The sequence below is a fragment of the Quercus lobata genome, chromosome 4 (genome assembly GCF_001633185.2).
Source record: "Quercus lobata isolate SW786 chromosome 4, ValleyOak3.0 Primary Assembly, whole genome shotgun sequence".
NCBI lineage: Eukaryota > Viridiplantae > Streptophyta > Magnoliopsida > Fagales > Fagaceae > Quercus > Quercus lobata.
This window is the reverse complement of record NC_044907.1, coordinates 16,349,742-16,360,919: the sequence shown is the minus strand read 5'-3', so window position 1 is coordinate 16,360,919 and position 11,178 is coordinate 16,349,742. Positions and strand designations below refer to the sequence as shown.

At 29.7% G+C, this 11,178-nt stretch overlaps 1 protein-coding gene across 1 annotated transcript; it reads right to left on the bottom strand.

Moving 5' to 3' along the window:
- Positions 1–6: 6 nt before the first annotated feature.
- On the bottom strand, positions 7–3,086 carry LOC115983504 (hydroxyproline O-arabinosyltransferase 3-like; the record flags this gene model as incomplete). The annotated part of the gene is made up of 5 exons (XM_031106211.1): positions 2,973–3,086; positions 2,728–2,757; positions 1,219–1,838; positions 248–315; positions 7–166 (listed from the first exon to the last, which is right to left on the bottom strand). Coding segments are annotated over exons 3-5 (633 nt in total), but the record flags the coding sequence as incomplete, so codon positions are not given.
- Between the last annotated feature and the right edge of the window lie 8,092 nt (positions 3,087–11,178).

Sequence of the window (11,178 nt, the reverse complement as noted above, 5' to 3'; positions counted from 1 at the left end):
AATATTTTTCACAGGGCCTTTCTCCTCAGGATAGAACTTCCTTACAATTTTCTCATGCTGATCAGGCTTAATGTAGAAAAATGGAAAGGCAGCAGGATATCCCACACGTGCCAAATTAGGCAGTGGCTTTATAAAGATGTGATCAGGCTCTGCCATCAAAATGTATCTGCATCAATGGTAGAACAAACAACCTTTAACCTTTATGAAGACAAAACCCAATTTCAGATCCATAAATTTATGCACTCACTCTTCCTCTATTGTCGCCTTTTGTAGCCATTGCACAAAGGCCCATGGTCTATTTAAGACAACGTATCCCTGAGACATGATTTTAAAACTTGTGTCAAGAATGTATATGTTTATACAATCATTAGTAATAAGCAGAAACAAATTATTATGAATGGATATTTGGTCAAAAGAGAAAGAACAACAGAGTATTTGGGTGGATAAGACAATCTAGAATATGTAGCCTCGCTAGCAAGGCTTTGAAGTTTGACTTCAAAATAATCTTTTGTAAGACATTGGAAATAATATACCAAACTTTATATTAAAAAAAAAAAAAAAAAAAATCCCTCTAGTATAGAGATGCAAGGTTTTTGCTTCACACGTGAATTTACTTTCAGTTGCTTCACTGTCTGTAATAGTCTTGAAAATGAACGGAAAGATGAACCAATGCCTATAAGAAAGGGCTTAAACACATTTCATTCAATAAGATTGGAAATATACACTTTATTAAAACTTCTATAAATAATATTACTCCCTTAAAATCCATAACAGTAAAGTTCTCCAGACCCTGATGAAGTACTGAGATATAGGCAACTTATTTGAGCACTCAGGACCAAGTAACATGATTCAAACTTTAGTAAGGAAAATCACATCTAAGTTTCATGTTGAGTTATTCCAGAACTAGAAATATTCAAGAAAAAATTCCAAGATACAGTATGTTATTTACTCCACTTAATTCCATTTATCTATCCTTATTTCCAGCTATTTCCTAATTAACACTAAAGTACAGAATAGTTACACGCCAACCCCCAGCTTGAATTTTGCTGATGAGAACAGAGTATGGGGCCAAAGACCTACAAGCGTACTCAACTCTTAAGAATATGCTTCACATGGTCAAGAGCTCAGCTAAGATTCTCCAATTAACAAGGGCTAGTAATTAAGAAACAAATGCAGAAAATATGTAGCTGAAATTTATAGCATTGCAAGAAAGCATACCCGATCAAGACCTGAAGGAAGAGGATCAACCACCATTGTAGGAATCTCATCCATCAAGTTGTCAGGATTACCTGAATGCAAAATCCGAGTGAATCCTCCCATCTCTGATCCTGGCAACTCCTTCTGCTTCTTATACCAGTAGTACATGATGCGACACTGCCATTTGCTGTAAGGAGCATCCGTGGCTGTTAATGCAATATGGAATGGTAACTTGGCATTCTTCAGATTCCTCGCACTCTCAGGCATCTCAATAATCGGGTCAGATGATAATGCACCTTCCCTATTCCCACTAGATCTATAGTGGAATATCATTGTCAACAAATTATATGTTGCAAAGAAAAACCCAAGAGCCAACAGTACCAGCAATATTGGTGAAGCCCGTCCCATGTTCTTTCTACCAATCATAGTTGGCTATAATAAAATCAAAACCAGATTCTCCAAGCTCATAAGAGACTAATTTTCCTATTCAGAACAGCTCCAAAATGAACACCCCTTTATTCCTTAAAAGTTGAAACTTTTACCATTAACCACGTAACAGCATCAAACACTATATTTATATGGTACAACTTCCCAGATGAGGTTCACGAGTTAACCACACAAATATAGTTCCAGCAAGCAAACTGCAGTGAAATTAGGACAAAAATTAATCTGATAAGTGGAAAAGTAAGGCAAAAAGTGTTCACATTAGATCAATAAGAAAGATAATTTAAAATCAGAAACATGCAAAGATTTCATCAATTCAACTCAAAGATATTCAAAAACAACATCAAGAGCCTTTTAGCTCAATAGCATTGCTTGGTGTTTCTAACAGAGACATCTAAGTTTGAATCCCCCTCTCCCCCACTTACAAGGTATCAGAAATATTCAAAAATAAACTCATTAATCCCATTTCAATTCCAAGTCAACTTTCGATATATACCTATGAAAATAAAAATAAAAAATTTCATTGCAGTAAAAAAAAAGTCAACTTTCAAATTATATTTCAGGATATACCAAGTAAAATTACTACAATCAACACAAAAGTAAGAACAGAACATTGATATGAAAATAATCAAACTACCCCTTCTGGTACAATCTAGAAAACAAAACTTCAGATAAGAATGATCCTAGTTGGTACAATTAAACATCAAACAGATTGAAATGGACTCATTAAACCTATAAAACCCATCCAACGCCTAAAAATTCACAGTTAATTCCACACAAAAATGTAGTAATACAACACTGTTGTCCATAACTCAGGAAGCACCCACAAAAATTCAAAGTATACAATAGCTATATAACAACAATTTGAAGTAATCAAATCAGACAAGCAAGTTAATCAATAAAAAATGAAGGAGGAAAATTTCAGCTACTTCAAATTTGCATAATTCAAATCAAACACATTGAAAACCATTTAGTCATTGCACCAATTCGCAGAAATAAATAAATAAAAGATAACAGATGGGTTCAAATCAAAATTGAGAAACCAAAGTATAGAACCAAAAAATGCAAACTTTGAGAGCTGTGTACCTAAAGAATCCAAATGGGTACCCAGAAAAGCTGAAGAAACCGGAAAATAAGAAAAACCCAGAAACATTAACAAGCGCTAAGTTGAGGAAACTATCAGAAACAAACAAATAAATGTAAGACAGAAACGTTGTATAAAGGAAAAAGAAAAATGTTGTAGCTGTTGTTGTTGTTGTACTCTATCACTATGCATTAATTACGTGGAAACTTGGGTGTGAGAGAGAGAGAGACAGAGAGAGAGAAAGTACCTTGACGTGTGTGAAGGGACAGCGAGATTCGAAGATGGGTGGTTTTGGATCCAGTGGGAAAGGATAATGAGAGGAGAGTTCTGACGAGTGAGATTTGAAAAGTCTTCTTATTATGCTTTGGAATTTGGATTTGGACTCTTTTCTCTCGTCTTTTTAACTGTTAAAACTGCATGTAATACTATTACAACTACTTATTTGTTTGCGACAAGTCGTTTTGTTTGGCTCAAAGGGAAAAATACCTATTTTGTAATTAATATTTTTGTTGTAATAAATTTGATAGTACTTGATAATAGTAAGCCAAATTTTGAATTTTTGGCTAAAAAGGAAACGTGATATTTCCCTTTTTATAGTAGACATATATTTTTGGCATAAAAAGAAAATTAATATTTCCCCTTTTATATAAGATAGCCTAATCACAACTACTGATACATATTGGACCAGTATCACACCGAATACCTCTAAGATACATGTCCAATAATTTTTTTTTTTTAATATTTTAAAGTGCTAGTACATCTAGGATGCATATGTGATACGACTTAGATACCATTCTAACCCAATCCTAATAGTGAGATATAGCTCAAACTTGTAAGAATTTATTTATATGCTTTATATATTGGTTTTAAAGTTGAATACTTATCTAATTATCTTTTATTTACTCTTTTGGATTTCTATTCTACATAGCATTTAATGGTAATTAATTCACTTTATTATCCATCAATGCTTTTAATTTGATATATGCTTTAAGGGTCACGCTAACGAGTGTTCTTAGAACAAGAAAGTTTATCATGTTTCGATAATACCAACTCAGCATCTGTTTTGGTATTTCCTATCCAATAAATGAGTGACACATGTTTCAAAAAATCACATCCAACTACTATAATAAATTAATCACAATCATTTATACTATCGGAAAGATAAATTAATCATTTATTGGAGTAGTCTGATATAGTTTTTTAAAACAGGTGTCACTCATTTATTGGGTAGGAAATACCAAAACAGATACTGAGTTGGTATTACCGAAACATGGTATACTTTCTCCCTTTGGACATTAGTTAACAATCCATTTTAGGAAAATTTTGACACAACTTTTACGGGAAATGAAAAAAGTTGTCAAAATATTAATTTCTTTTTTCTTTTCTCATAAAAACTTTATTTAAATGGATTATTAACCAATACTCTAAGAGCATTCATTAGCATTTCACATGCTTTAAAATATATTCATAAAAATAAATGTTTAACAATATATAAAAACTATATTTGATACCATCATATACTCTTGACACAATAGTCACTCCACAAATATTAGTACTTGTGGGGTGTGGGATAAGGGTCGAGGTTCAAATCTCCAGGTGGGAGATTTACACATATATACACTTAGATTATACTAGAGTAGAATTTATATCTTGTATTTAAAATAAAATAAAAAAACCAACAAAAAACCAAAAACAAAAACAAAAACAAAGCAAAACAAAACGTTGCATCCCCATACCCATACCCATATCGTATCATACACGTATTTGTAGTCATGCATCTTAGGTTCTAATGGTGCTTGGAATTAGAGGGTTTATGTTGTGTTAAATAAGTTTATTTTGCCTTGGTTATTATTTATGTCTTTAACTTTCTCTTTATTATAAATAATTTATTTTTAAAAAGAAAAGCACCTCCCGGTCCCTAGCTAGATCTAGCACAAAATTCGAGTCAATCGAGCTTGGTTTGAACCCGATCAAGTTCAAGTCAAATTAAAAATTAATGTCTTGAATAGGTTGCAAAAATTATAACCTTTATCTTTTATCTTTTTTTTTTAGAAGAGTTATCACCTTTATCTATTTCTAAACAATTTTTCAACACATAATTCTTTCCTCATTTTTCTAAAGTCAGGTTTCTTTCATTATTTCTAATTTGGTCATGCTAACGAGTGTTCTTAGAATATTGGTTAACAATCCATTTTAAAAAAGTTTTAACATCACTTTTATAGAAAATAAAAAATGCTATCAAAACATTAATTGTTTATTTTTTCCCATAATTTTTTTTAAAAATAGATTATTAACTAATACCCTAAGGGCATTTGTTAGCATTTCTCTTTCTAATTTGTTAATTTTGATGCCACAAGCCTCTTGCCTTAATGACATTTTGGATCGAAAAATGAGAATTTTTTTTTTTTTTTGGGAGAATAGAAAAATGAAAGTAAGGTCTACATAATTTACTATAATAAAATATTTGTTTAATTTTTTTCTAACTTTAAATCAAACAACAATACTAATAATTTCAACCTCAACATATTCTGTGTTTTAAAATGACTTTTTATTTTTTAGCTTCCTAATTAGGATTTTTTTAATAAATTAAAAAATAATATAGATATTCAAAACTATATTTAAAATCTATTCAAAGTTTGAAGCTAGAATATATATATTAGGGATATATATAACACATATTTATCATAAAATTTACCATCATTTATATATAATTTTATATTTTTTAACAAGAATTTGAGAAGCAAAATTGATGAATTTACTATAAAAAATATTTACAAATAATTTTCTTTTATTGCAACTAACAACTCAGAAAGCTTAAAGTGTGTTTTAGAAATGTCTTGAAAAGAGAGCTCTCGTAAAGAAAAAAAATAAATAAATAAAAATAAAAATAAAAACTTATTTTAAGATTAGCCTTGAATCAAATTGATTTTTTTTTTTTTTTTTATAATAATTCGATAGGTGAAAGTGGGAGGATTCGAATCCTAGATTTCTCATTTGGAAATACTAAATGGTGACAATCATATATATTAGCTACAAGGATAATTTCATATTCCTATGCTTTTCCAATCACCTAGAAAACACTATAAAATGGTTATAATAGTTATTCTTTATAAATAGCTATTTTTCAAAATAAGGAATAATTATTCTTCTCTAAAAGGATTATAATAGTTATTTTTTAATATGTGTAATAATTTCTAAAATTAATATAATTTTAAGTGTACAAACTTTTTATATGAACATAACAATTATAAAAGTAAAAAATATATATAAAAAAACCTTTCTTTCTCAAATTTTTTTTAAAAAAAAAATCCTTTTTAGGATATAAAATTGTATACATTCTATATTTCCTAAATATAGGTCTTAAATTTTATTATAATGTTATATGTAAATTATAGCCAGCAATAAGTTTATTTTTTCTATTACAATAAGTTTATTTTTTCTATTACAATATATTTTGTAAGTGCTCTAAAAATAAAGGCCCAAGCTCACTTAAAACAATGTTGCCTTGTCCCTCAAATTCTAACCCAACAATAGAATTTCTTTAGAGAGTGGGCAAACAATTCAAGTGCAATTCTAATCTAAATTCAAGTCAAAGACTGAAGAGTCTAGAATAACAGAAAAGGAATAATACAAGTATACGATAAGAAAAATAGTTCTCCTCGAGCAGGTCTGAGGATTAGTCTCTTATATATAAAGTCTAAGTTTTACACCAAGTAATGCATTATTCACGTTCTCTTTTTTCTAGTTTCTCCACAAGAAAAGGCCCCCCACCTTCTAGGAGACCCCTCTCCTTTTATACCCCTCTTCTTTATATCCTAACCCTTCATTTGTATGCCTCCAGGCATTTCTAAGAATACTTATCTCATCAGTTGTGAAGATATTGTTTAGGGTCATTTCCTCATTAAATGCAGCTGATAAGGTTATTTCAAGACATTTAATGCGGAGGGGGAATGTATACTTTTCCAGGAAGCTTCCTCCCACTGAGTTTCCTCTTTTGCACGAGTTTCCATGAAATGTTACTTCGTATCCCCTCCCATGCTCGGGTCAGTGAAGTCCTCGGGACTGATACACTTCTACGAGCGTGTTTGTGCGAAACATTTCATGTTTTAGTCCTCTTCGATCCTCGGACCCCACACATATTTTATTTTCAAGAATAAAAGCAATTATGATAAAGTCTTTGATGGTTGAATAAGAGATTTAAAATTTAATATTCACCTACACCAAAAATTGATTGGTATTTTTATCTGATAATAAAGAGTTATTATTAGGAACATACGCTATAAGTCAACACTATCTATTAAAATAATAATAATAATAATAAAAGCAATGCAATACATCCATCAAAATGTTTTTTTTATAAACTCTAAATCATTTTTGCGTCCCATCAAGAAATAAATAAAAATCATTTAGTGAAGAGACACGTACACGAGATGGTACTGTTCGTAATTAATGTCTTAATAGGAGAATTCTATATTGTCGTGTACAGAAGTTCCATTTAAAAAAAAAAACTATTAGCACTAATCATCAATTATTTAGCAAAAGACAGATAATTAGGGCAATTATATATTGTGGGAAAGGTTTGATTCCTTTCTCCGAATATGAATATACTTGCAACAAGAGAAAATACTGGTGGCGTTGGGATTGGTCTTCCCTTCCCTAGAAGATTAGAGAGCAAAGTATTTAAAAGACAAACCAAATATTCAACTACTATAACCATAAGGCTAATGTTGTTTAATATTTATCTTTAAGATTTTACAGAGGTCTCTTAATGAGGCACTTTAAAGGTATAGGTTAAGGGCTAATAAATACTCAATTATGAGTTATAATGTACATTTTAAAAAAAGGAAATACATTTGTTAATGTTTTATTGGCTTACACGCATATATTCATTACTATTTTGAGTGTGTTTGTTTGTTGTTGTCGTCGTTTTTTTTTTTTTTTGGGGGGGTATATGTGTGTATAGTTTGACTTTATTTATTTATTTTAAATGTATACAAATATTATTTAATAAAGCATTAAATGCATTATAATTAACTACTATTTTCAAGACATTCATTAACAAAAAGCCTTTCACAAATGATGCTTGGAGTTTTTTAAGGATTTTTCTATTAAAAAATATTGTATACTTCTTCTATTCGAGTCCGAATTCGGTAAGGATGGAGTATAAAATCAATGTTTTATACCATCAATTCGATACAATCTACCACACCTAATATCATTTCAATAAACTCTCAATTTGGTTGGATTTATATATGTGTATTAGAATTGATTAGGTGTAGATATGCTTATTCTTAAATATGTGAAAAAATGAAATGACATGTTGAGATTGAAATGCATTTAACACAAGTAGGGTAACATTTAATGCATTTAATGCTTACTCTTAATGCATTTAATGCTTATTCGTAAATTCTTACAAAATTTAATATCAATTCAAAATTGAAAGTTTAATAAGTAGTAGGGCTGTCAATGCTCAACCCAACCCGCGAACACGACACAGGTTTTTTCGAGTTAGGGTTGGGCCTTAATGGGTTTGGGTCATAAACAGATCAACTCGAAAGCGACATGATAAGAAACATATTATAAACAGGTCAACCCGCGTAATCCGTAATAAACACGTTTGATACACCAATTTATTTGTATCAACCCAAAATGACCTATTTAACACAATTCGTTTAATTTGTATAACAAATAAATATTTATTTTATTTTAGATTTGTCAAATACCTTTTATATCCAACATATATTTTAAATTTAAAAAGAAAAGTGAGTAATTATAAAAACTTACAAGAGATATAATTGGAAATTGAAACTTTACAAACCCTAGATCTCTAAACTTTAAAAACCCTAAATCTCTAAACCTTCTTATAAATATCTTCTTTCTTTTTTTTCTTTTTTTTTTTTCTTAAATTTTTTAATTTTAGCCGTACTACTCACTCTACTATCTTATACTTTCACATCCAATTCTCAAACTCAAAGTCTCAAACCGGTTATTGCTCTCTCTCTCTCTCTCTCTCATGTGTTTTTTTTTTTTTGCATAATGCTTTTGTTCAATAAACTTTGAACCCATGTGCCGTTATTAATATATGAGATATATTAATTATTGATTAAGGCCATGGTTCTAGCTTCTGTCTTGTAAAATGTGTGTGTGTCTGTGTGTGTGTTTTTTTTGGTGTTTGTATTAGTGTTAGACACCGTTTGCATATCTTGCAAGTGGGTATATTGAGATAGTTTATAAACTAGATCTAATGGGTATTGCTTTTAAAGATTACAAGAATGTCAGTTGAAGACTTGAAGAGTATGCATTACTTTTAGGATGTAAAAAAAATTATTTCTAGATAGATGTTATATTTAATATTATGCAGGTTGAAATGGGCTGTATTACATTCATGTCAATCCAACACGACTCATTTAATAAGTGTGTCAAATGAGTTGGATCAGGTCAACCCGCCTTATTAACAGGTCGGGTTAAAGTTGAAGGATCATAACACGATTATTAAATGGATTAAGTTAAGGTTAAGCCATTTAGTCGAATATTCTTATCTCGACACGACACGAACCTGACACGCTAACCCAAATTGACACCCTTAATAAGTAGGGTAACATTCAAAGAATAAGCATATAATTCATGATCAAATGATATAACAAAATTTAATACTAAAGAATATAGTATATCTTAGATAGAGAAGACTTTGTGAGAGGTGATATTTGGGAAGGCAAAGTCTCTTTTTCATGGACAGAAAATGGAATTGTCAAGTGTAGAACGTCACTTTCTTATATATAAAAAAAAAAAAATAATTAAACATTAATACAAGTAATATTGTTATCCAAAAAAAAAAAAAGAATAAGCATATAATTCATGATCAAATGATATAACAAAATTTAATACTAAAGAATATAGTATATCTTAGATAGAGAAGACTTTGTGAGAGGTGATATTTGGGAAGACAAAGTCTCTTTTTCATGGACAGAAAATGGAATTGTCAAGTGTAGAACGTCACTTTCTTATATAAAAAAAAAAAATTAAACATTAATACAAGTAATATTGTTATCCAAAAAAAAAAAAATGTTGCGAAGAGCTTTTTCATTCAATTAGGTCAATAATTCTCTTTAGTCTTTCACCTTATTAGGAATGATACGGGCAAAAATTAATGATTAGATTTTTTTGAGAATCTAATGATTTGAGACTTGAAAGGAAATATTTGAAGATAGGGATGATATGATAATAATAAAAATTAATGATTATATTATAAAAATCTCTTTTATCTTTGACCTTATTGGGGATGATAAGGACAAAAATTAATGATTAAAGATTTATTTATTTATTTTTAGATCTAATGATTAGACTTGAGAGGAAATATTCGAAGGAAGGGTGATGATATGATAATGAAAAACTTAATGACTTCTACCAAAAAAAAAAAACCTTAATGACTAAATTATAATATATAATATTTTGATGCCGTGTGAGAGTGAAGACCTCTTGTTGTAAAGACTAAGTAAGAATTAGATAAGGAAAAGGGTGAGATTAAAATGATTTTTTTTTATTATAAATAATTTAATAATTTGGAGAGGGAGGATATGAACTCTTGATATTTCCATTAAAAACAACTAGAGTTACTAATCGAAATACAATAATGGCAAATGAAATTTTCTTCATAAAAGATAGGGATAGAGATTAGAGAATGGGTGTTGAAGGGGACTTATTGGGATGATTTTGGTGTATAGGTTGTAATGAGAGCACCAACAAAAACAACACACTTGTAATTTAAACATTATGGAATATACATATGTAAAATGTTTGATCATGTCAACGTGACTAATGACATTGTAACTATGGAAATACTATACAATCACTCCTTAATGCCAACCATTATTCATGTTAATGGCTTTGTTGGACTGAATCATGATATTTGAGTGTCTTCAACTGAGCTACAATTATGGTGGCCATTGTCATTATTCTTGTTCAAACATTTTTTAAAAAAAAAATAATTTCAAACTGCCAATTAATGGTGCCAAAGTGAGAAAATGTTAAATTTTTATGTTAAGTTGGGCTTCCATTAATTGGATTTTGGGTTTGTCAAAAATAATATAAATCTCAATTTATTTATCTAAAACCCCCATTATTTATATCTATGGGCTTGATACACATTTTTTTTTATTTGAGCTCTATTATTATGATGTAAGGTAAAGTGTAGGGTATTCAGCATTGATATGTGATATATGTGATGGGTAGATGCTTCCCCATATATTAAGATTAGGTCACCTCAACTATAAAGGCGGTCTTAAACTATAATTTAAAAATGCAAAATATTATTACACAATTTTTTATGGGGTAATTAGAGCAAACCTACTTGTGGTTTAGTCTGAAATCACTTTGCCTATTTATAGGGGCAAATATGTATTTTTGCTCTAATTGTATGTCTCTTTCCTCCTAAAACAAAACGAAAACAAAACATA